This window comes from Dipodomys merriami, unplaced genomic scaffold (assembly GCF_024711535.1).
Source record: "Dipodomys merriami isolate MVZ:Mamm:240054 unplaced genomic scaffold, mDipMer1.0.p SCAF_4, whole genome shotgun sequence".
In the NCBI taxonomy this organism is placed as follows: Eukaryota; Metazoa; Chordata; class Mammalia; order Rodentia; family Heteromyidae; genus Dipodomys; species Dipodomys merriami.
The window spans coordinates 4,490,236-4,517,007 of NW_027205603.1; the positions used below are offsets into that span (position 1 = coordinate 4,490,236).

The 26,772-nt window shown below is 44.7% G+C and overlaps 1 protein-coding gene across 6 annotated transcripts; it reads right to left on the reverse strand.

Moving 5' to 3' along the window:
* On the reverse strand, window positions 1-26,772 carry Sephs1 (selenophosphate synthetase 1). 6 transcript variants are annotated; one of them, XM_069990377.1, is made up of 9 exons: window positions 26,670-26,772; window positions 23,229-23,493; window positions 17,965-18,068; window positions 14,492-14,599; window positions 12,720-12,841; window positions 8,882-8,972; window positions 5,979-6,078; window positions 3,509-3,721; window positions 1-1,850 (listed from the first exon to the last, which is right to left on the reverse strand). In XM_069990377.1, the coding sequence occupies exons 2-9, from the start codon at window positions 23,419-23,421 to the stop codon at window positions 1,642-1,644; spliced, it is 1,140 nt and encodes a 379-aa protein (XP_069846478.1). In that variant the 5' UTR covers window positions 23,422-23,493; window positions 26,670-26,772; the 3' UTR covers window positions 1-1,641. The 6 variants fall into 6 exon arrangements, with proteins under 6 accessions (XP_069846478.1, XP_069846475.1, XP_069846477.1 ...); XM_069990374.1 differs by having other exon boundaries at window positions 12,720-12,874; XM_069990376.1 differs by lacking the exon at window positions 26,670-26,772 and adding an exon at window positions 25,933-26,239 and having other exon boundaries at window positions 12,720-12,874.

Genomic DNA, 26,772 nt, shown 5'->3' on the forward strand with positions numbered 1-26,772 from the left:
TCAGAGGTTTCCAACAAATTTTATTTTGCAGACCACTGGTGGGCAGCTTTTAAGGACCAACATCTGTATACATTTCTATAAAATGTCCCATCAGTGTCCCTCCTGTGGCAGCCTCCTCAGCTGGACCCCAGATCCGGTGGCTTCTGCTCCAGGTATACATGGCCCCCGGAGGGCATGCCCACACTGCAGCCTATTCCTGGCAGGGAGCTTCATCTGCTGGGCAGTGGTTTCCTGTGGTAGGGTCAGTTGGATCACAAGCGCAGCTTTGGTGCTTGCGAGCAGGAAGCGTTCAGCAACTTGGAAAGCCAGGGTTTTCTCTCATGAAGACAGACACGTGAGGGTGCCCTGCGCTTAGCGATGGGAACCCCCTCTGAACTGCTCAGTAGGTAACAATAAGGAAGCCTCTGCTTTAAGTAACACAGATATCACCCTTTTAGATTGCCTATTTGTTCTAGAACTACAAAATTTAATTCAAGAAAATATAGGTCCCATGAAAGACTTAAAAGTTTTATAAAACTAAAATCTAGTTTTCCCCGATAAATTGTACTTTAGGCAAAACCCTCCCAATGCTTCTAAAATAATACTAAAAGGGGCATCTGATTATACAAGAGCAATTAAAAAATTAAATATTTATTTGAATAACAAGTTTACGTTCAAGCTGCAACGCTGGCAATGCAGATTTAACACAGATCACAAGAAGCGTGCACAAGAAAAGTACTGGCGCGAAGGGCAAGTAATGCTAAGAATGGGCTATGGCGCTGCTGACCATAGAACAGAAAGGCCCAAGATCACTATACAAAATATAAAATGTGTGAAACACTACCATCCACAGAACAGTCTTTATTACTGATTATATTTAAAAATGATTTGCGTAGTTAGTTATATACTGAGTTGTCACTGAGAACTGTACATGAACTCCCATCGAAGGCAATTCCTTGTTGCACTGTACAACATCTAATTACACTGCAAAAAGTATCCTTTTCTGCCATCAGTAAAGAAAAGAAATGTTATTACTGTAAATATCAGGAAGGCTACCAAAAAAAAAAAAAAAGCAAGATTTCTTCTTTGTCTTCAAAGTGCTTTCCATGCAGAGCGAAGCACCCGGCTTGGTGAACTGAATGAATCACTGCTGGAGAATGTCCTGGGTCAGAATCAAAGACTCAAAGGAACCATGCAACCTCGTACTACAGGAGGCCACCATGGTGCTTCCCAGTTCTTTCCAGAATACCATCCGAGACACTGAAAAACAGACTGATATGATAAATACACACAGAGGGAAGAGACACAGACTGCTATGTGGCACTACTCTTGTAGTGTCTGTGCTGTGGGGAAGCACCTTGAGAAAGAGCCTATGCGGCAAGAGATACGTGTCTAAAGATTCAAAATGAATCAACAGTATTGGATAACAATATAATTCTCAACTCAGAAGCTGCCTCAAGATTGGGTGCGTCTGCAGTTAATGTAACAGGAGAGAAGGCCATGGATTTCATCTTATTAATTGCATCCACTCACAAACCCATCTAAGGTCACCAGATGTGTAGACACAATGAAATTTTTGCTGTTCGTAAGTCTTTAATTGAAGTGATGATAAAGGAAATAGATCTATTAAAAAACACAACCAAGTAGCTATTACTGCCTAGATTAGGAGGTGGCACCAGGCGTGGGGTTTGCGTTCTGAGTGGCCACCGCGACTTCGATGATCCGGGGTTTGTCTATGATTCTGGCCGTGCGGTTACCCTTCTCTACAATCCCAATAATCCATGCTTGGTGGCCTTCGCCGTATTTGGGGGACTTTATCTCCGCACAGAACCGAGCTGCTTGCTCACGTGGTAAGCAGATCAGAAGGCCTCCTGACAAAGGAAAAGACTCAGCATTAGTGGTCACATGCAGAGAACAATCCATGGCTTCTCCGAAACTGCTTCCCAACAGAGGAAGGCAACCAAGCCTTGTTCAAGTTGCTCTTTTCATTCGACTAAGGCAAGGGTGGGACTGAAGAAGGCCATAGAAACTGATGGGTCTGGTTCTAACATGACCAATAGACGCAGAACTCAAAATTCCAAATCCCCCTCCAACCCAAACCTGGAAAAGCAGGTGTGAGTAGCAACATCATTAGCTTCACCTAGTGTCACATGCCTCAGGAAAGAAGTTCCAGCTATCACATTAGGAGTGAGTTAATGAATGTCTGACCAAAATAGCAGGTAATTCTAAAGCTGACAATTTTGTACAGTCTAAGATTGTTGCTAGCTCTATCCAAAGAGCCTTTGGCAGAAAAAAAAAGGATCCCCTCTATGACCTCAAATTCTGTAGATGAAGTATTTTGGCAAAATCTTCTTTTGTGTGTGTCTGTTTCTAGGACTTGAACTCAGGGACTGGACACTGTCCCTGAGTTTTTGTGCTCAAGGCTAGTGTTCTACTATTTGAACCAGCTTTACTTCCAGTTTCTGGTTAATTGAAGAGTCTCATGGACTTTAGCATAGGCTAGCTTTGAAACATGATCCTCAGATCTCAGCTTCCTGAACAGCAAGGATTACAAACATAAGTCACCAGTGCTCAGCTTGGCAAATCTTACCACTACAAAACACATACATCTGGAAATAACCCATCTGAACCATTTAATACTGTGCAGTTAGGTGTGTGAGCCTTAGTAATATACATGGTAGCTACTGTTCTGTGCTAAACAAAGAGACATATTTATGAATAAAAGAGAAATGTTCCTTTTGTATACTTGTGAAGAAAAGCTTTGAAAAACGTGTTTGTTTTGAGACAACCTCCCTCTGTAGATAGCTCAGGTTGTCCTCAACCTCAAAATCCTCCTTCCTCTGCCTCCCAAGTGCTGAGGTTACAGACTGGCACTACCAGGCCCACCAAAAACTTCTCACTTCTGAATAAAGGAAATAAAAACTCACTCAGTGCCCACTAGGTGGCAGACACACACAGTCAGCAGGAAAAAAAAATCTGTTTCCTAGGAGATACTTTTGGTTTGGCAGCTAAGGCTGAGAGTCTGGGAAGGGCTTTGTAGTACCCACCTTTGGCCTAGTACCACAACCTTCCAGGAAAGTAGCCCGCCCCCCCCCCCCCCCCGACCAGGCATTAGGTTTTCTAGGAGCCAGGTCTCTAGGCATCTGTATCTTCTAAATCCTTGGGGTATAAAAGTAGTTATAAAGGAAACAGAAATGAGAGAAACTAAAGAAGTTAAAAAATAAAATAAAATAGGGAGAGCTAAAAGGTGAACAAGAAGAGGTATGGGTAAAGAGAAATAGCATTTTAAAGCACAATATACCATTTTATTCTTAAAACAGTTTTAGACTCTTTATGTTTCCAGTGATAGCTGGGTAATGATTTATTTAACCTACAGCACCACCATATGGCCATATCGAGAACGAGGACATTAACTCAAAATGGCATCTGTGGGTCTCACATACACAGGAGGGACCTCCCAGAAAGTGGGGACACATTCATGCATCACAGAGCCCCAGTGAACCCAGAGCTGGGCCCCAGGTCCTCCTACCTGATGTCTCTGGGCAGGTCCCATGCATGAGGCCAAACATGTTCCCACAGGCTTTGCTCACAGCAGCCATCTTGGCCAGCACAGGAAGGTTGTGAATTACAAAGGACACCTCATTCCTCTGTTGCTTCGCCAGGTTCTGTGCGTGGCCCAAAATCCCAAAGCCTGTGATGTCTGTGGCTGCGTGGGCATTGAACGTGTGCATGAGTCCTGCAGCTGAGGGGGCAGATGGATGGCTGTTACCCAGTGACCTCAAAATTCCTCATTTTGTCAAGAATCATGAAAAATACAGTATAAAAGTCATCAAAAGTCAGCGTGAAGTTGGGAAGGCTAATGCCTTATTTTTATTTGAGCCACTGGGAACCTATTAGCATCTTCAACGCATTATTTCCCAGTAAACTGAAAAGACCACACAAAAGAATTATAATCTCAAGGGATGGAAACCTGTTAAATTGTCCTAAAATCACACAGGACTAGTACAGAATGCCTGACTTAAAATCAAAATGCTCTTACTAGAAAGGAATTGTTTGAAAACTTCATTTCTTTTACATTTCTATTTACTTCTTATTTTTGAGGTAGGGTCTTACTATGTAGTTCAGACTAGACTTGAAGTCTCGATGCTTCTGCCTGAGGCCCCTGAGCTCTGGGACTCATTTCATGCTCTTAAGAAGTCATCAACTTTATTTTTTTGGAGCCATTGGGGCTTAAGGGCAGGAATTTCCCACATAATCTTGAGGTTGGCCTGTTCTATTATTTTGCATACAGTGCAGCTGATCAAATGTGTTAAGAAATCAACTAAAATCCAGGTTACATGGCAGCTGTATGTTAGTTCTGGTTTTTTTTTTTATATTTTATTTTATTTTATTTGAGAACATACTGTACAGAGGGTTACAATTACATGGGCAGGATAATGCATACATTTCTTACCAAGCACTGCAGCCTCCTCCTTTGTTTGCCCTTCACCTCCCTTCCCAGCCTCCCCCCTAATTCTGGTTTTTATAAATGTCCAACACAGCCACCACTACTTTCATCACAAGTAGTGTCACTGTTCTACCATCCTGTGCCCTACCCTTTAGCCCTGGTAGCCTCTGATCTATGTACTGTTTCTAGAGTTTTCCCTTTATAGCATGTGGTCATATAGTATACAGCTTTCACTTAGCAATACAGATTAAAGGGTCATCCAAGCCTAGAGAAACATAAAATACTAAGATGTGTTTGGGAGTGCTGGGTCAGTGGCAAATCTTCTCTTATTTTCTAAAAATTTTCTGTAATAAGCATGTCAATCTTTTGCAGAAGAAAAACCATAAAAATAAATGGGAAGACAGACATAAGAAAGAAATTAAAAGAGCCGGGTGCTGGTGGCTTACACCTGCAATCCTAGCTACTCAGAAGGCTGAGATCTAAGAATCACACTTCAAAGTTAGCCTGGGCAGTTATGTCTGTGAGATTCTTTATCTTCAATTAACCATCTAAAAGCTGGAAATGGTGTTGTGGCTCCAAGTATTAGAGCACTAGCCTTGATCACACAATCTCAGGGACAGTGTCCAGGCCCTGAGTTCAAGCCCCAGGGCCAGCACAAAAATAAAAAGAAGTTAAATGCAGTGCCCTGATGTAAATGGGAAATAACATTTAAAAGCCAGTATGCACTATTTAGAAAGGCTGAGGCATAAGTAATAGAGGCTCAGCCACCAAAGTTCTACAGAAATAACTAATTCAAATGTCCAACAATGAACCAGACAAGTCAAGCAAACACTGGAAAATTATACAGAAGTGAAAATGAATGCACTACAGCTATACACAGAGAAGACTCCAACACCATTAAATGGTAGACAACACAACAGAGAAACAACTATTTAAGGACACAGCTTATATACTACTTTAGAATGCAAGAAAAAACTACGTGTATAAGGTGCTTAAACTTATCCAGTGATTTCCCTTGGTCAGCTTTTTCCCCCCTAATACAAAAGTCTCATTTAATACTTGTCTCCTGTGAACACTCAAAGTATAGATGTTCCTCAATGCACAATAGGGCAGTGATAATGCTGCATCCAAACTATCTTAAGTCAAAAGATGCGTAGAACACATATAGCCTACCAAGCACATGTACCATGGTGCACCCAGAAAGCTGAGCACAAGATGTATGGCATGCTGCTATGCCCAGCAGCATGTGGGGCCAGATCGCACTGGGAAACCATCACTATTCAAAACCGACCAGTGCCTACTGGTGTCACTCTCACAACACCATGAAGTTGGACAACTGTAAGGGCCATCACCATAAGGACTCCGGGACTCTCGATTCCGAGTGACTGACAGAAGGAGACCTGGTGCCAAGAGAAGATGGCCTGTGGTCACTAGCCAAACTTGGCAATTAAACACGTGTAGAAAGAAAGCAGTAATAGTCAAGTGAGACTATATGGCCTAAGAAGCCTAAAATATATGCATCCAGCCCTCCCAGCTGTTCCCGGCCCCATACCTGTCCTGTTGAGCCGGGCCATGTTCATCATTGCCTCCTGGTATGCCAACTCTACATCTTCTTGTGTGACTACGAGCTTAATTTTATTCCATTTTTCAGGCTAACAGCAGAAACATAGGTGGAAAAGAGGGAAAAATTGTAATTAATCTTTCCTTCCAACCACTGACAAAAAGAGCAGTTCATCTCCTAGCCATCTTGTACAGTTTTGTTTTCTTTCTGTGGTGAGGATAAGCCCCAGGCTGCCTGCACACTAAGCATGCACTGCATGACACCCCTGCCTCCAGGGCCAATGGTGTTGGTTAGTTAATAGTTTTGTACCAAAAATGAAGAGTGCTAATTCTTCGCTTGTCTGTGTATCTTAAGTGTCCATCAGACTTATTATGCTGTCTTTTCTGTTCACCCCACAGTTCTATAATCAAACATCATAGTTCACTTGATATGTAAGTCTACAGGATATAGGAACATCCCATAGGCAGAGAAAGGAGGGGTGGGGAAGAGGAAGGAAGGAAGGAAGGAAGGAAAGAAGGAAGGAAGGAAGAAGGAAGGAAGGAAGGAAGGTGTGAACCCTGGGCTGTAGTTTGCTCTTCTTTGGCAGGATTATCAAGTTAGTGGGGGTATAGCTCACAGATAGAGAGCCTGCCTACCATATGCCAGGCTGTTTGATACCTAGTACCATAAAACAAAATCCAATATCCAGCATCCAGTGCAGTAACTATGGATTAGGAACACCAGCCATCTATTTATCATGGTACCTGTCTCCCAGAAGTAACAACTACTCTCAAGTCTGTACTTACTATTTCCTGCCTTTCTCATAATATAGAGTCCAAAACAACACACTCTTGATTGTTTCTAGATTTTATAAAATGCACTCTGGCAGGGCACTGGTGGCTCACATCTGTAATCCTAGTTACTTATGAGGCTGAGATCTAGAGCAGAGGTTTAAAGCCAGCCCAGACAGAAAAGCTCTTGAAACTCCTATCTCTACTTAACCAGCAAAGAGCTGGAAGTAGAGGTATGGTTCAAGTGATAGAGCACTAGTCTTAAGCAAAAAAAAAAAGCCAAATGAGAACACAGTACTGAGGTTCAAGCCCCAGTACTAGTACACATATACACAAAACCCCACAACACTGTACTGTTACACAGTACTTGGAATTTGCTTTTGTAAGTTCTAGACATTTTGAAAACATGTTTTTAAGTTAAGATGTGTCAAGCTGAGGTGGAGAGCAGAAAGACTCCCCTTACCCCCTCGCCTGCTCCTGGCTCCCCTGCAAGTCTCTGCAGGCCTGGGCAGTTATGCTAGACAGACACCTGCAGGCCACCCTGGAAGGGACTCCAAGCTGGGAAAGAACAGGTCTGTGGCACAGAAGTCCTTACTCTGTCCCATCAAGAAAAGATTCATCTAGTAAATAACAAAAAAAATTACTGCTTTTTCTTCTTTTTTTTTTTTTTTAAAATAAGCTTTTTATTGTGAAAATACTGTACAGAGGGGTTACAATCACATGAGCAAGGTAATGAGTACATTTCTTATCAAGCATTGTTGCCTCCTCCTGTTTTCCCCCTCCCATCTCCACAACTACACTGCTGGCTCCCCCCTCACCCCCCCCACCCTGCCTAAATTATAAAGTTCATTTTTCAACATAGCGTCTTTTACATCTCATTGTTGCAATGGGTCAATCTGTATCCAACAATTGGTTTTTCCCTTCTACTCCCCAAATTATACCAACATCAAATACAGTAAAAACAGGGGTTATACCTTGGGGAGGGACATACAAAACAACAAAAAAATCAGGAGGCATCTTATAAATACGTTAGAAACAATAGCAAGAAAGAAAACCACCTATGTCCTTATCTTGGAGTTAATTTCGCTTAACATCATCTTATCTGACCTTTTCTGGTTGTCTCAGATATATACTACTTATTGCAAATAAGGGAAACCATGGGACCTATGTTTCTTTAGGCCTGGCTTACTTCACTTAGTATAATTTTTTCTGAGTCTTTCCATTTCCTAACAAATGGGGCAATGTCATTCTTTCTGATGGAGGCATAGAATTCCATTGTGTATATCTTCTTAATAGAGAACTGCTAGTATCAATTATAGAAACTAAAACAACACCATATAAAGAGATGACATAACCTTTGAGTTGCTATGTTAAAGAAGAAAATCCTATAGCTCCCAGCTGTAATCCTGGCAACTCAGGAATCTGAGATCTTCCAGGAAAGTCTGTGAGACTCTATCTTTAATAAGCTACTCAAAAAAAAAAAAAAAAGCCAGAAGTAGAGCTTTGACTCAAGTGGTAGAGTGCCAGCCTTTAGCAAAAGTGCTCAGGAACAGTGCCTCGGCCCTGAGTTCAGGCCCAGGACTGATACAAAAATAAATCAATAAATTAAAATCTGAAGCATGATTAAAACTCAAGTGGGAAAATTGCTGAGAATTAACGCTTAGATGATCTTAGTTGCTCATCAGTTTGAAGGCAAAACCAAGCAACAACCCCAAACTCAAGTAAAGATATGCCATTTATGTGACAAACATCATATCCAAAACCCTCCTCTACATTTTGCCTTGCACTTGTCAAGCAGGCACCTGAGTCTCCACTCCAGCCCTCCTCATTTTTTAGAGGTTTAAGACGTAAAAGACAAAACTATTTTCAGTACCCAATAAGCAGATGAAGCCTCCTAGTTCCTTACAGAAAATCTCTCAAGTCCAGTTTGGGGGTTACCCACTTCACAAACTCAGTACATGAAAATTATATTTCATAGAAGAATAAAGACTACTTCGGGATTTTTTAAAGGCCTTAACGAAACTTCCTGGGTTTAAAACAAGAATTTCATTTTCAAAACCATCTAACAAAAATCCCTCCCCCAATCCAAAAGCTAGCCATCCACACAAGTGGAAATTTACTCACGATATCCAGCCACTGGTGGACCGCCACGGCGACCTGCGTCCCCAGGGGCTTAGTCAGCACTAGCACATCCCCTGGTACTGCATTATCTGGCCTGAAGTGAAGAAAAAGAGCATGTTCGAGTCGGGGAAATGCTGTTATTTAAATGTAAGCCAACCATCACCCTGTCCTCCATCCACTGGATACAGCTGAATACCCTCCTACCTGGGGAAATGCAGGTACCCATGGGCTTAAATGTAGGAATTAATTATCTACAGATTTTTTTAAAATATAGCTGGACTTGCCGTGCACACTTGTAATCCAGGCACCTGGGGAAGCTGAGCAGGAGGATCTTGAGTTTGAGGCTACCCCGGGCTACACAGCAAGACCTTGTCCCTGTCCTCATTCCCCCAAAATGTGCAAAGCAGCAAGTCATGTAATGTTCAGAGGTTCCAGCAGGCCTCGTGTGAGTGCACATGGCTTACTGGCAGAGTTCAAAATGATCAAAGGCAACAAGACCTCTCCAAGACTACTGGTTTATGACTGTGTACATGGAAGACACTCGGGGGTAATTATTTTGAGTTATGGGATCTGGTTGGTCCATGTTTTGTTAATTTCTTCATTCAGGTTTCAGACTGAGGAAAGTTCCCTAGCTGGTATGGTAGGGAAGTCCTTAACAGAAGACAATGAAAAATACCTTGTGAAGAAACAGACTGATTCTGAAGAGAATGGCTATTCTATCTGCATCTTCGCTTCCAGGATACAAGTCTACCACTCAGGCCTTCTCACCTCATTAGGCCCATCTCCTGGCTTCAGGCCATGTGAGTACTCAGTGCAAAAGCAAGCCAGGGCACATACTTTAGAAATAAGCCTCAGCCCCCAAGCTAACCCATAATAAGCATGTCCATTGTCAGCTTTGCACAATATAATTCTGTGACACTGCAGAATTGGCAAAAAAAACTAGACCTTCTCATAGCAGGCTTAGCCTTATTTGAAAGCTGGCAAGTTCTTCCACTTCATTGGTTATGTGTAATTTATGAATTTATTTCAAGGTAATTATGATAAAACTATGGGGATAAGGTACACAGGACTCAGTCTCCAATCCTAGCTACTCAGGAGGTTGAGACAGAAGGACTGCCGTTCAAAGCTAGCCCAGACAGAAAAGTTCAAAAGACACTATCTCCAATTAACCAGCAAAATACCAGACTGGAGGACGGTTCAGGTTGGGGAGTACCAGCTTTGCCCATAAAAAGCTGAATGAGGACACAAGGCTCTGAGTCTAAGCCCCAGAACCAGCACTTGGCATATGCACACATTTGCACACGCACGTGCACACGCACGTGCACACGCACACACAACATAACACACACCATACCCCATGTGGATACTTTTAGGTTTATGAATACACACACAACATAACACACACCATACCCCATGTGGATACTTTTAGGTATATGAACAATTTTTTTTTTTGGTTGTAGGGCTTGAACTCTGGGTCTGGACACTATCCCTCAGCTTTTCAACTCAAGGCGAGCGCTCTACCACTTGAGCCATAGCACCACTTCCGGTTTTCTGGTGGTTTATTGGAGATAAGAATCTCATGGACTTTCCTGCCCAGGTTGGCTTTAAACCATGATCCTCACTCAGATCTCAACCTCCTTTGTATCTAGGATTACAGGTGTGAGCCACCAGCGCCTGGCTACGAACAATTTTTTTATCAAATGTTCAGGCTCATTCATCTTATAGTGTCCCTACAAATAGCCTCCATCACTTAGAAAATAGGCAAAAGATATGAATATGTGAAAACTATGTTCAACTTAAAAAAAGCTGAGCAAGAATGTGAGGCCCCAAGTTCAATACCTAGTACTGGCACAAAAAAAAAAACAGACAGACAAGCAAAAATATTCTCAACCTTTAATCTTAAGAGTAAGGTTAAAGCCGGGCGCTGGTGGCTCACGCCTGTAATCCTAGCTACTCAGGAGGCTGAGATCTGAGGATTGCGGTTCAAAGCCAGCCCGGGCAGGAGAGACGGTGAGACTCCTATCTCCAATAAACCACCAGAAAACCGGAAGTGGCGCTGTAGCTCAAGTGGTAGAGCGCTCGCCTTGAGCTGAAGAGCTGAGGGACAGTGCCCAGGCCCAGAGTTCAAGTCCCATGACCGACCAAAAAAAAATAGAGTAAGGTTAAGATAAGGTATTCAGGAAGCTGAGATCTGAGGATCAGAGTTCAAAGCCAGCCCAGAGAGAAAAGCTGTGAGACTCTATCTCCAATTAACCAACAAAATGCCAGAACTGGAGGTGTGGCTCAAGTGGAAGAGTGCCAGTCAAGCAAGAGGCTGAGGCACTGAGTTCAAGCCCCAGTGCCAGTAAACCACCAAGCACAATGGCAAAGACCCAGAAGCTTGTTATTCCCTGCTGCCAGACAGGATGAGGGAAGCTAGCTCACTTACTCACTGTGGTGGAGCCTCTAGGACAGCTTTCAGAATTATCACTACACACCACCTGCTCTAGCAAAATTTCTCATTCATAGACATCATGCCTAACTGCAAGGTCCACTCACTAAAGTTCATGTGTAGGTGTCGATGGCATCCTGGTTAACAATACAGGACTGGTGGAGAGGGTGCTGAGGCAGGGACAGGGGCCCAGCGACAGGCCAGGGCTTCTGAACTACAGATTCTTTCCCACATCTTTGAAATTATGGGCCAGCAAACACAGTACCCACCAGTGTCCATCTAAAAAATAAATAAGTGGAGTTCTGCTGCCTTCAGGAAATCAGACAGTGTGGTTTTCCTTGCAAGATATCAAAAATAGAAAGTAACAACCTGTCCTGAGATGCTTGTCCAATAGCTAGGCACCAGTGACTCAGCCTACAATCTCAGCTACTCAGGAGGCTGAGATCTGAGGATAGTAAGCCATCTTGGACAGACAAATCTGAGACTCTTATCTCTAATTAACCAGCAAAAGGCTGGAAGTAGAGGCAGAGCTCAAGTAGTAGAGCACCAGTCATGAGCAGGGTGAGAGGGTTCCCCTGGACTGTACATGCATGTGGATGCGTGTGCATGCACACGCACACACAAAGCCACAATAAAAATCACTTCTGTAGGGGATGTAGAGCAATGTTTCTGTATAAAAAACTCACACATAAAATGTTCATCGCAGAATCACTGCTTAAAGAAAGCATTTCAGACTTACGCTACAACCTGAAAACATGTTAGAGGAAACCAGAAACAAACACCAAATATTGCAGGATGCCCTTATATAAAATGTTCCCAACAGGCAAAGGCCTACAGATAAGCAGACGCATGACCTGCAGGGCGAGGTGGGAACTGGAAGTGATGGCTAATGCATGGAAGTGAAGGAGACATTCTGGCAACTGAACAGGGGCCAAGGCTGTACAACCCTATACTAGACAAACGCTCAAGTATGTACTATGGAATCTCGTTAGGTGAACTATATCTTGATTAAGTTTCTAAGATTGAGACAGGCAAGTTGATGTGTACCTAGGAGGCTGACACAGGAAGATCAGGATTTCAGGGCCAGACTGGGATACACAGTCAGATCCAGTATGGGGATAAAAAAAACCAACCAAAAAGCATACATCTAAAATTCATAGAGAATAGTTTCATAGGATTGAAGTGCTGACCTGAGCTACAAAATGGATGAGCTTAGACAATATGGTAGCATAGGGCAGGAGTGGGGAACGGGTTTTTTGTTAGATAATGCAAAATGTTCTAAAACTCACTCAGGTGATGACTGCACTCAGTATTTGGAATCAAACACTCTATTTATACCTTCAGTGTGTGTGTGAGTAACACTTTTATATATGTGTTTTTAAAAACAGAGAACAACAGGAACCGACTTACATGATAAATTCATTGGGCTGGCAGACGGTTGTGGCGACTCCTCCTAGAACAATCCAGGGGTTTAACACTGTTTGGCCACCTGTCACTGACGTTCCTGCTTCCTCTGCCGCATCTTTAAAACCCTGTATAATTAGGGGTATGACTTTATCTCTTTCCTAGGGTTTAAAAGGACACAAATGAAAAGTTAAATAATTCTGTTGAAACCCCAAGAATGTGGGTCCCACACTTATAAAAGGATCACCAACTCCTAAGGAAGTTCTGAAAGCTGACAGCCAGGGCAGGGTGTAACAAAAGCAAGGGAATACCAGCCTGCTACCAGTGCTAGCTGGGCACTTCAGTGAAGGAAGCTCAGGCAGGAGTGTACTGAGTACCAGTATATGTCACGGATGCTTGCACCTGGTCCCAAGTCTGCTGACTAGCAAGAATCAGCTCTTGATGGATGTGAGGGTGCACACCCACAATTCCTGCTATTCAGAAAGTAGAGGTAGGAGGTTCATGGTTCAAGGGTGGCCATGGGGAACAAAAGGGAGAGACCTTTTTTTTTTTGGTCGGTCGTGGGGCTTGAACTCTGGGCTTGGACGCTGTCCCTCAGCTCTTCAGCTCAAGGCGAGCGCTCTACCACTTGAGCTACAGAGCCACTTCTGGTTTTATGGTGGTTTATTGGAGATAGGAGTCTCACGGTCTCTCCCGCCCGGGCTGGCTTTGAACCGAGATCCTCAGATCTCAGCCTCCTGAGTAGCTAGGATTACAGGCGTGAGCCACCAGCGCCTGGCGAGACTTTTATTTAAAAACATAAAAGGCAAAAAACTGGGGATGTTGTTTGATAAGAAATGTACTCACTATCTTGCCCATGTAATTGTAACCCCTTTGTATGGTATTTCCACAATAATAAAGAAAAAGAGAAAAAAAACCATATATACATATATTAAAAAAAACAAAACTGGGGATGTGGGTCAAATGGCAGAATGCTTTGTGAAACGAGGACTAGGGCAAGTTCAACCCCCTAGTACCACCAAAGTAATTAAAGAAAAAAAAGAACTAAGAATTCTAAGATTAACTATATGCATATAAGCCCTGCCTTCAAGGAGGATTACTACTTTACCAAGGAGGGCTGAGACTTGCTGAGGCCTACGATGGTAATGTACACACCAAAAGCCCTTGCTCAGACTGCTCAGTACAAATATGTTCAGAGCTCACACCAGCACTGCCAGTACACAAGAAGGGCCTACTATAAAGCAAGGCAAATGGTTTTATTGAGAATAGAAAGGGGATTAAAAATAAGTACCTGTTAAAAATAATCTAAGCAGGAATTCATCTCTGGTTCAAAGAAGAGCTGGGAGGACACAGACACTGAGAATGGTAGCAAAGGAGTGAGTGTGGGCAGGGATGGCAGCAGCCTCTGCCAGTGACGCCCCAGCCATCAACAAAGTACCTTGCTCTCTAAGCCTTGCACATCCAGGATCATAGGGCAGTTCCTGGCTGACACACCTGACATTAAGTTTCTATTACCATGGCCTGAACTTTATACCAAACCCACAAAAGTATCTAGCTGTTGTTCTACCTGGAAGACGAGGGGGCAAGTGGCAGAAAATAAAAAGCTGAAGTGGTCAGACACTCATTTTAATGTTCTAATAATTACCCAAAGTGGACAGCCAGAAGGAATACTGGAAACCACACAGTGAGGCGGGGCTCCTCACATTCAGGGCAGGAAAAGAAGTCTCACCAGGTCAAATGACACTACCAAGACAGCACAGACTGGGCCTTCTACTTACCCTGTCCGTCATTTTATTACTGACTCCAAGGAGCATCAGCATATTGTCACACTCTGTGACCCCCATTGCATAGAGGTCACTGAGGACATTGGCACATGCTATTCTGCCCTAGGAAGAGAGGGGAGATGTGAGAAAGGACAAACAGGGACTTTCCATCTGTAGAATTAAACACCAAACCTCTGAAGAAAATACCGGGACTTTCCAGGAAAGGCAGCTCTTGGTCAGCAGGGTGGTTACCTATCCATAGCACACATCCATCACCATTCCCACTTAGTACCTCCTGAAAACAATGAATGCACTCCACCTTCCCTACAAAGAGTATAAGAAGCCTGATTTGTTCAGCTAAGGGAGTGTGGAGGAGGCAGTCAGTCAGAGAAGCTGGATTGGACTGGATGGTCTGGGAAAATGAGTCAGGAAGTAAGAGGCTAAAAACTATCTAAAACTTGGAACCTATACTTAACGAAACAGATTCTACGAATATGTTGACTTGTGTGGTTATAGAAAAGGAAATGAGCCAGGTGCCAGAGGCTCAAACCTGTCAGCTACTCAGGAGGCTGAGATCTGCAGTTCAAAGCCAGCCTAGGCAGGAAAGTCCATAAGACTCTTATCTTCAATTAACCACCAGAAAATTGGAAGTGGAGCTGTGGCTCAAAGTGGTAGAACACAAGCCTTATGACCAACAAAAAAAAAGAACGAAAGAATGAAAGAAAGAAAGGAAGAAAGAAACAAAGAAAAGGAGGTGAATTTTATATACTTGGATCCAGACATTCTTAGTTTTTTTTTTTTGGGGGGGGGGTCCGGTTATGGGGCCTGAACTCTGGGCCTGGGCGCTGTCCCGTAGCCTTCAGCTCAAGGCTAGTGCTCTACCGCTTGAGCCACAGCGCCACTTCCGGCTTTTTTCTTTTTGCTTATATGGTGCTGAGGAATCAAACCCAGGGCCCTCATGCATGCAAGGCAAGTGCTCTACCACTGAGCCACCTTCCCAGCCCCTCCAGACATTTTTGTTTTGTTTTGATTTTTTGTTTTCCCCGGTTGTGGGGCTTGAACTCTGGGCCTGGGCGCTGTCCCTCAGCTCTTCAACTCAAGGCTAGCACTCTACCACTTGAGCCACAGAACCACTTCTGGGTTTTTCTGTTTATGTGGTGCTGAGGAATCGAACCCAGGACCTCATGCATGCAAGGCAAGCATTCTACCACTGAGCCACTTTCCCAGTCCCCCCTCCAGACATTCTTATAGCTTTTTTTTTTTTAAAGTCAGTTGTGGGGCTTGAACTCTGGGCCTGGGTGTTGTCCCTGACCTCTTCAGCTCAAGGTGAGTACTCTACCACTTAAGCCACAGTGCCACTTCCAATTTTCTGGTGGTTAATTGGAGATAAAGAGTCTCCTGGACTTTCCTGCCGGGGCTGGCTTTGAACCCTGACCCTCAGATCTCAGCCTCCTTGAACAGCTAGGATTATAGGCGTGAGCCTATAAGCAACAATAAGCAGGAAATTATATTGAGAAACAAACAAAAAAAAAACAGAAGAAATAAATATTCAGGCCTAAATTCAGATTGTTTTCTTAAAAAAAAAACATTTCTGGGCTAGGAAGGTGGCTTAGTGATAGAGTGCCTTGCATACATGAAGCCCTGGGTTCGATTCTTCAGTACCACAGCTGTGGCTTAAGTGGTAGAGTGCTAGCCTTGAGCAAAAGAAGCTCAGGGACAGTGCTCAGACCCTGAGTTTGAGCCTCAGGACTGGAAAAAAATTCCCAGAAAACGTTATCATTTTATGAGGAACTTACATAGCATTCAATAGAAATGTGGTAGTATTTTTTTATTACTATAGTTGATTTTTTTTAAAAACATAAGTTGCAACTATTAGATTACTAAATTTTTATAGAGGAAATGATGTTTTTCTTGTGACTTAAGGATAAATACTTAAACTCCAAAGTAGTAGTATCTTGATGTTTAACTGATGTTCTTGTGGATTCCTGACAAACTCACAACCCTCAGCAGACTTACTTTCAGCATCATCAAGCCTGATCAACATCCAGAAAGTAGTCAAAGCCATGAGATGCCAATCACTGGTCAGGGTGCAGAGACTGGCTGGTTGCTCTCAAATGCTTTTTAATAGATGCTGGAAAAAGGATGAGTTCTGGTTTTAAGATGTCTAATAGAAATGGTGCTGTGGCTCAAAGTGGTAGAGTTCTATCCTGGTAGAGCTCAGGGACAAGCCCCAGGCCCTAAGTTCAAGCCTCATGACTGGAAAATAATAAATAAATAAATAAATGGGCTGGGATATAGCTCAGTGGCAAAGTACTTGCCTAGAAAGTACAATGCAACATCCTGGGTTTGATTCCTAGTTACCTGCCCACCCCAACACACACACCCCAAAAAAGTACTTGTTACCTGTTTAAGATACACTATGGCTAACATTAAAAAAAATTTTTTTTGAAGATGTCCACTACTTGGTCAGGTAAGGTACTAGGGTGTGGCTCACCTGTCCATCTATGAAGACTTGTTCAGAGGGAACAGATGTGGGGAGGAGAGTACTGGTTCCTAGTCGCCTGTTTACTGCTGACAGGCAGTGAGAGGTGAACAGTTTGCATCTTGCTACCTCAAGACTATAAGCCATGGAGGAAGGACACTGGGCATTTTGTAACAAGTGGGGCTTTCATGTCTCTTCACTGGCTCTTTTTGGTTGGTAAAGAAGTGGAGTTAGGGATGAATAGATTAAGGAGGTTTGTAGCTGCAAGCACACAGATAGGACTGGGAAATACTGCTCCACAGTGCATGGCCAATGGCCAAGAACTGTAACTCAGAGGTCAGATACATATCACACACAGTGGCATATGACAGAGCAGTAGGTAGGTACTCAGGTGGCTGGGTAGGCAGTAGCCAACTCATAACATTTATCAAAAGAGATGTGCAAGAACTGTGAGGAGATGCTAAGTTCCTTTACTTCCAAAAGGAAACATTTAGACTTAGTCCTATCACCCAATACAAGAACATCTCGAGCCTAAAACACAGGTGGTGAGATCTGAGGATCACATTTTGAAGCCATCCCAGGCTGGAAAGCCCGTAAACTGGAAGTAGAGCTGTGGCTCAAGTGGGAGACAACTAACCTTGAGCAAAGAAGCTCAAAAATTAGCACAGAACCTGATTTCAAGCCTCAGAACTGGCATCAAAAAAAAAAAAAAAAAAAGCACAGAAAACAAAAACTATCCACAAAAGAAAGTTACAGGGGAAGAAAGCAGAAAGTACTATCAGCTCTCAGTCCACAGCACTCTGCTGAAACAATAAGTGCTCTCCTGCCCAGAGGTGCAATCAGGCACAAGACTGCTTTCCTGACTTCCCTGCTCTCCTGCTGAAATGTGGTGCTACAGTACTATTTCTGGGAGACAGTAAAAACAGAAACCAAGAGCCCACAGAAAAGCCCAGCCATAATACAAACCACATATAAGTTATAAAAACACAGTAAAGGTCAAACTTACCATCATGTAAGGATCGTCTACGATTGGATAAATGTAATCTGTGGTTTGAACCAAGGAAAGACCACCATGCCTCAAAGGAATGACGCAGGTATCCATTCCAATGCCTGGGAGGACCGAGGGAATCAGTATCAAAAGTAAAATAAGAAACTGTTGGATTTTGTACAGTTAACACTCTGGACAATTACTGTGAAAGACACTTTTTTTTGTTGGTCCTGGGGCCTGAACTCTGGGCTTGGACACTGTCCCTCAGCTTTTCAGCGCAAGGCTAGTGCTCTATCACTTGAGCCACAGTGCCACTTCCGGTTTTCTAGTGGTTTATTGGAGATAAGAGTCAGTCTCACAGACTTTCATGCCCAGGCTGGCTTTGAACCTCGATCCTCAGATCTCAGCCTCCTGAGTAGCTAGGATTACAGGCATGAGCCATCGGTGCCCAGCCTGTGTAAGACACTTATTGAAACCCCATACTGCCCATGAAGCTATGTGTTTCCTATCAAGAAGCATAACTGAAATAAACAGAAACATGACTAGCTTAAGGTAGAAAATAGGAACAAAAATGTGTTTATTGCCAGGCACCAGCAGTTTATGCCTGTAATCCTAGCTACTCAGGAGGCTGAAATCTGAGATCTAGGTTCAAAACCAGCCTGGTAGGAAATCTGTGCGATTCTTTTTTTTTTGGGGGGGGGGTCCGGTCGTGGGGCCTGAACTCTGGGCCTGGGTGCTGTCCCTCAGCTCTTCAGCTCAAGGCTAGCGCTCTACCACTTGAGCCACAGCGCCACTTCCGACTTTTTTCTTTTTGCTTATGTGGTGCTGAGGAATCGAATCCAAGGGCCTCAGGCATGCAAGGCAAGCGCCCTACCACTGAGCCACCTTCCCAGCCCTCTGTGTGATTCTTTATCTTCAATAAACTACCAAAAAGCTGGAAGTGGAGTTGTGGCTCAAGTAGTAGAGTGTTAGCCTTAAGCAAAAGAAGTTAAGGGACAGTGTCCAGGCCCTGAACTCAAGCCCCAGTACTTGAAAAAAACAAAACAAAAAACTGTGTTAGTCATCTAGACACAACTTCTATATGGTACAAATTTAAAATTGTAATGATGCCTTGAACAAAACATTTTTCTGTATTATTATAGCACACGACTGGTATCCCAAGAAGTGCTTTTTTTTTTTTTCCTTCTTTGGCAGTCGTGGGGCCTGAACTCTGGGCCTGGGTGCTGTCCCTGAGCTTTTCAGCTCAAGGCTAGTGCTCTACCACTTGAGCCATGGCGCCACTTCCAGCTTTTTCTGTTTATGTGGTACTGAGGAATCAAACCCAGGGCTTTATGTATGCAAGGTAAGCACTCTACCACTGAGCTACCTTCCCAGACCAAAGAAGTGCATTTTTGTTTGTTAGTAGTGCTGATGTCTGAAGTCAGGGCCCTGCACTTGCTAGACAGGCATTCTATCATTTGAGCCATGCCACCAGCCATTTTTTTCTTTTGTTTTAGCCAGGGTCCTGGGGCTAGCCTGGGAACGAAATCCTGCTTTCTACCTATGTGTCCTGGGATGATACATATATGAGCTTTCTGCCTACACTGGCCCTGAACCATAATCCTCTTAATCTTTGCCTTCCCAGGTAGCTGAGGTTACATGTGTAAGCCAACACACCTAGAGCCATACAGAATTTCTTTAAATATGTCAGTAGCATGAATGGATTATCTGTAGGTACTGGGTATGTCTTTAGATATTATTCTACTTTCCCAACAGAATTTGTATTATATCTCACATGTAGAAAATGCCATTGTCACTATTACATTTTAGTCAAAATGAAAAGGAATTCAAAGAATAGGATTTCAATGTTTCCAACCAAGTGCATACAAAAACATCATACATAAACATCTGGTACCGACACAATCATACTTTTTAAAGAAGGAAATGGCTCAATGAGCCCCTAAGACGTATCTCACTTTATTTAGAAAGATAGTAGAGAGCACTGATGGTCTAAATATAAAGAATTCCCTTTTTCTGGATCAGTTTTGGTGTCCTCAAGACTACCACAGTATGCTATCTTCCTTTGAAAGTCATCTATAGTGTAGAAGTTTCAAGTAAGATGGATACTGAGCATTTCCCCTCAACACTTCTAGAAGGGATGCCTTTCCATCTCATGAAGCATTTCCACTTTCCGCTCAAGAGCCAATGTCAGGAAAAAATCAGAATGAAGTTCAAAGGGAAGCGTATAGATTCTCCTTGGGAAATTGGAATCCTAAACCAGAATGCCAGCAACTCATGTTTGTAATCCTAGCTACTCAGGAGGCTGAAATCTTGAGGACCACAGTCTAAAGCCAGCCTGGGCAGGAAAGTCTGAAGACTCTTTTCTCCAATTATCCAGCAAAAAGCTTGACGTGGAGTTGTGGCTCAAGTGGTAAAGCTCCATCTTGAGTGAAAAAGTCAAGAGAAAGCATGAGATGCTGAGTTCAAGCCCCAGTACAAGCACAAAAGAAAGTTGAATTTAAAAAATACAGAAAAAAAAATCATACCAGAGTCACACAGTACAGAAGCAAACTTATAGGGATGATTGCTTCTTGTCACGCCAGCTGACAGCCCCTCCCTTTCCCGGTGTTGGGCCACTATTACTATGCCAAAAATAAAAATCAAGGGCTGGGAAGGTGGCTCAGTGGTAGAGCGCTTGCCTTGCATGCGTGAGGCCCTGGGTTCGATTCCCCAGCACCACATAAACAAAAAGAAAAAAATAAAAATCAAGCTTAATAAAAAGCCAAGCTATCAAAAAAGCTCATTTTTCTAAACTAGATAGCAAAACAGCAACTCTTGGAAGATCCAGCTAGGGAAGAGACTTCACCTAATGGCAAGTCTCAGAAATTGGAGACAATGAATGGAGGCTGTTTTCATCTGTGTGATAATTATCGCACAACAAAGTATGTGATAATTCACCTCAACAGCACATGTGAGCAGGTTCACAAATATCACCCAACATTGCTCGCTTTCTATCAGCACAGAGACAGTGTGAGCCACACTTTAACCCTATCTCCCAAAGTGAAAATTCTCCTTAGCCATTCTAACTGTACTGTTTATTCACTCTGAAAAACAGCCAGAGGAAAGCTTAGTTTTTGTTTGTTCTTCAGGATTCTAAACTCAAATTTGAATATTTGCCTTGTAAAGATTTTTTTTCCTTTCTTGTTTTGTTTGGAGACAGGTTCTCACTCGGTAGGCCAGAGCTGGCCTCAAACTCTCCATCCTCTTGAGTGCTGGGATTATAGGTATGTGACACCTTACTCAGCTGTATGGCATTTTCTTTCTTTCCTAGCCAATTCTTACAACAGAATAACTGATGACTAGTATGTTCCTAGGCTCACAATGTTCACATCTTCCCTTTTACAACTGAGACCACACCATCTGCCGGGGTTGTGTTGTCCCTACAGAGTCCCTGGCCTCAAGGGATGCCTGAGTTCTCAAAATACAGCTGTTCCAAACTGAGATGTGCTCTAATTGTAAAAACAGACCAGACCATCAACAGCACCAAAACCTCAACATCTAATTAATGTTTTATTTATATATATATATATATATGCTGATGTTTCTTTTTCTTTTTGGTACTGGTCCTGGGGCTTGAACTCAGGGTCTGGTCACTTTATCTGAACATTGTTGTTAAAAGCTAGTGCTCTACCATTTGAGCCACAGACCACTTCTGGTTGTTTCTGGTGCTTATTTGGAGATAAGAGTCTTACCGACTTTGTTGCCTGGGCTGGCTCAAACAGCAACCTCAGACTCAGCCTCCTTAGTAGCTGGGATTACAAACATGAGCCACTGACACTCATGTTTGTAAGGTATTTCTTACAATGTATAGAAAATATATTACAATTAATTTCACTTTATTACTTTTTCAAAATGTGACTGCTATAATTACCTGTGGATGGCATCATATTTCTGGCTATAGCTTTTGGTTTATAAACACCTCCCAAATTCTTAAGCTGGGAATGGACCTTGATTCAAACTCCAAGTGACAGACAGACTAGGGAAAGGACTAGGGAAACACAGAAGGTGCCATGCAGTCTAAAAACCAGACTAAGAACCTCCTGTTCACTGCAGGAAATTGCAGGCTTTCTGGAGGACTTTCAGGAAGAACAATTCATTCATTTCCCACCATCCCTGATCTACACCTGACAGCCCCAAAGTACCACACAACAGTATACCCCCCACTGTCCCTGACCCACATCTGACCCCAAAGTACCACACAACAGGTATACCCACTGCCATCAATGATCCACACCTGACAGCCCCGAACTTACCACATAACAGGTGTACCCTCCACCATCCCTGACCCATACCTGACACCCAACTACCACCCAACCCTCTGCCATCAATGATCCACACCTGACACCCTCTACATATCACACAACAGGTGGACCCACCACCATCCACGATGCACATCCAACAGCCCGTAAGTACCATGTAATAGGTGTACCCTCCACGGTTAATGATGTATATCTAACAGTTCTTAAATACCATATAACAGGTTGTACCCTCTACCATCAATGACCCACACCTTACAGCCCCTATGTTGCACAAAGTAAGTGTACCTCCACCATCATGAGTATACCTCACAGTCCCTAAATACCACACAGCAGTTGTACCCTCCACTGTCCTAAATACCACACAAGAGGTGCAACACTTTCTCAGCCTTATCTTAACTTGGATATTGTATGTATCTCTAGTTAGGTTACATCTAGGCTAGTAAGTGTATACTTTTAAAAAGCTGTTCAAACTCAACCAGAAAATATGACATTCAATTAGGAAAAAAATTAGAGACATACATATACACATATGCACATTTACACTGGGCACAATCTGACACAGTACTGTCCCATTTTATAGACTGGGAAGTTGAGTTGGTAATGTACAAACTGCTGACTGGCATGCGACTATGTAGGATTCCTCAGGAACTTTTGGCCACAGAGACACACCATTTCTGCAGGACGCTTTTTACCTTGCATCTTTCAGGGTTCATCTGCTTGTTGGCAATGAGGTAGGTGTGAGTACCCCTAGTGAGTGCATGCATACACACTAGGGGGCTTGTGTTTTTCCTAGGAAGCATTCAGTTCATTTGTTCCTCAAAAGCTTTAAGTGACTAGTGATCTTTGTATTCTACCTGCTTTCCTTGCCTCTTCCCTGGCTGGCACTAGTCCCTCTGCCACTGCTAAGAGTGAAGGCCGCATGGGAAGATAAATCTAGTTGATTTCTGGATGGTACATTATCAAAAAAAATAATGGTTTACATACCAAGCCTTGGCATAACAGCTCCCAGAAACTGCTCATCCTCTTGGAAGTGGTTCTCTTGTAAGGACTCCAGCAACTTCTGCAGGACATCTTGGGGCACTTTGCAGCCTGTGCCCTTCAGTTCAGTAAATCTGGTTAACCGGAAGCTCTTGTCCAATTCATAACTTTCCGGGTTAAAGGACTCCCGCGTAGACATGGTTCTGGGGCCCACACTCCTCAGTGTTCAGCCCCTCCCCTCCCTCACAATCAGCTGGGCTCTGGGATCCACCTGGGCATCACCAAAACACAAAGACACATTGAAAGACTCTGAAGTCTTTCTCCGAAGACTCAAGAAACAAGCCAAGCACACCCCTGACAATGGCTGAAATGACCAAACCCTCATGGACATAAGAGATTCATTCATGGTGGTGATGTTTAACCCAGAACCAATCATCTTCTATATTGTTGTTTTGTTTTTTATCAGTCATGGAGCTGGATGCTGTCCCTGAGATTTTCAGCTCAAGGCTAGTGCTCTACCACTTGAGCCATAGTGCCACTTCCAGCTTTTTCTGCTTATGTGGTGCTAAGGAATCAAACCCAGGGCCTCATGCATGCAAGGCAAGCACTGTACCACTAAGCCACCTTCCCAGCCCCACCAATCATCTTTTAAACAGGGTTATGTAAGTATCTACAGAAGCTCCACATCTGGATTGTGACTCTACCAGTGGCCATGAGGGTAAGCAGGCTTGAATATGTCACCTACCCTTGTGAACAGCAAGTCTCAGGGATTCTAGAGTGAAGTTCTTAGAACAGCCCTGCAAATCACTCCACTTGTCTACTTTTAAAGCACTGTGTTTTAGAAAGCACAGGTCTTGCCAGGCGCTGGGGGCTCACGCTTATAATCCTAGCTACCCAGGAGGTTGAGATCTGAGGATCATGATTCAAAACAAGACTGGGCAGGAAAGTCCATAGGACTTTTTTTTTTTTGGGTCCAGTCGTGGGGCCGAACTCTGGGCCTGGGTGCTGTCCCTCAGCTCTTCAGCTCAAGGCTAGCGCTCTACCACTTGGGCCACAGCGCCACTTCCAGCTTTTTTCTTTTTGCTTATGTGGTGCTGAGGAATCGAACCCAGGGCCTCAGGCATGCAAGGCAAGCGCTCTACCACTGAGCCACCTTCCCAGCCTGATAGGACTTTTATCTCCAATTAACCACCAGAAAACAAGAAATGAAGCTGTGGTTCAAAGTAGTAGAATGCTAGCCTTGAGTCAAAGAGCTCAGGGACAGTGCCCAAGCCCTGAGCTTGAGCTCCATAATGACAACCACAACAAAACCAAAAACAAAACAGGTCTTAGCTAAAGTGACTTTATCTCAACCCAGAAAAACAAAACTTCCAACAGAAACTGCAGCCAGGATCATTTGTGCAAATGCAATTGATTAAATTCAAGATGCTTAATCCCAATTTAAAAACAAAACAAAGCATGTTTCCTTTTCAGTCAGTACCCATCACAATCCAAAACTAACAGGAAGCCTTAGTAAAGGACACAAACTTAAAAATAACTGCTTAATCGTACAAAAAAGTAAGGTCTGTGTTCTTCAAGGGAGCCCTTGCAAAGTTCTGATGGTTTCCTAGAAAGCAAACATCCCGCCCAACAAGCCAGTACACACATCATCCACAAAGTATGCCACTGCTCATTAGCATGTCAGTACCCAACGAAAACAATCACTTAAATCATACAAATCACTACACTTATAGTACTGGCTACCACTGTTTAAAAAAAAAAAAAAAGCTGAAGCCTCCTGAATAAAGCCAAGCCCAACATGTGTTCCTGGGGTTTACAAACCTCCAGACTGATACTTTATTGGGCATAGAATTACAGACACCCCCAGTTTTAGGGTCCGTTTTCCCTATAAAAATTTATGATTAAGAACATAATTCCCATTTATAGAGTTTTCCCTCCCCTGGGAAGCACATTGCTGCTCATTTAACATCAATTTCACAAAGCTCTAGTTTGGGCTGTGATCCAAACCGTTGCTACAAAAATGTTTGGGGGGACGAGGCAGCGGGAAAACACAAGACAACACACTTGGCCTGGGAAAGATCAGAACAAAAATCGCAGACTCTTTCGTTGAAAACAACCAACCAACCATGCATTTAAACACCACCTCACCCCTGCGACGGGGGTAGTGGGGTGCTGGGATAATCCGACCCACCGGATAAATCCAGTTCTTTTCCAAACCTCCAATCCCTATTTCCTTCCGGGGGGGTGAGGGGGGGGGGAGAAGAGGAGGACGATTTGGGGGACCAGCTTCCTTTTCAGTCTCCTGATTGTGAAGTGGGGTGGTGGTGGGGGGGTCAAATCCCTTCCAGGTAGAAGGCGCTCAGCACCTCTTTTTAAAAAAAAGTGGAAAGAGACATATACAAGTCACAGACTCACACCCAGACTTGAAAACGAAACTTGACATTTATTGGGGGTGGGAAGGGAGGGTGGGGGGCGCATCGGATGAAGGGGTTATTCAGGAAAAGTGGGGGGGGGGGCCCGGAGGCACCTCCGACCCCGCGGACACGTGTTTACACCTTTAAAACAATGACATGAATAGTTAAAGACAACGCTTAACCCCGTCCTCCCCGGTCACGTTTAGGGATCGGGACCGGCCGGCCGGTCAGCGGGGCGGGCTGGGGCGCGGCGGGCACGGCGCGTGGCCCCGCTCCCCGGGGCCGTACCTACCTACCCGCAAGCCCCCGGGCCCCGCGCGTGCACCCGCGTTCTCCATGCCGAGGCCCGCGGGGCGCGGGGCAGGACCGCCCTCCTGGCAACCTGGGGACACCTTAAGTCTCGGGGCGGCCGCCGGGGAACGCTCGGCGGGGCCCGGGCCGCGCTCTTTGTGCCGCGCCCGCTGGCGGGCGGCCCGGGGCTGCGCGGGCTCGCCCGCCGCGCCATCCCCGGGGCCCGGGCCCGCCGTCCACCTCCACCCCTCCCCACGCGGCCCCCCTCCACCCCCCGGTGACGCCGCGGAGCGCGCGGCCCGCAGGCCCGGATCCCGCGGGGGGCCGGTGGGGGCGGGGAGGCCCGAGGCCCCGCGCCCGGGACACCGCGCTGCTCCTCCCGCCGCGCGCGCGCGAGCGCGGGCCTCCGCCGCCGCCGCCGCGCAAAAATGTCGGCGGGCGAAAAGATTAACCCCTGCGTGGCCGCCGCCGCGCCCCCCCCCCCCCGCCTCCTCCTCCTCCTGCCCGGGCTCGCGCGGCGGCGGCGGCGGCGGCGGCGCGGGCGGCGCTTCTTTTTAAAGCGGCCCCACCAAGCCCCGGCTCTGCCCCTCTCCAGGCAGGGCTGGAGAGGCCTCCCGGGCGCGACTCCCCGGCGGTTCCGGGCGGCCCGGAGGGGGATTTGCAACGGCCGCCGCGGGCCTGCGGACCGATATTCCCCTTTAAGCCTGGTGTCTCGCCCCCCCTCGCCAGGCCCGCCGCTTACCGGCTCGCTTTGCGCCCTCCGCCTCCTCCCGAAAACGGGCCGCGGCGCTCCCACAATGCACCGGGCACGCCGGGCTCCCTTAAGCGTCGCCTGAATAAAAATG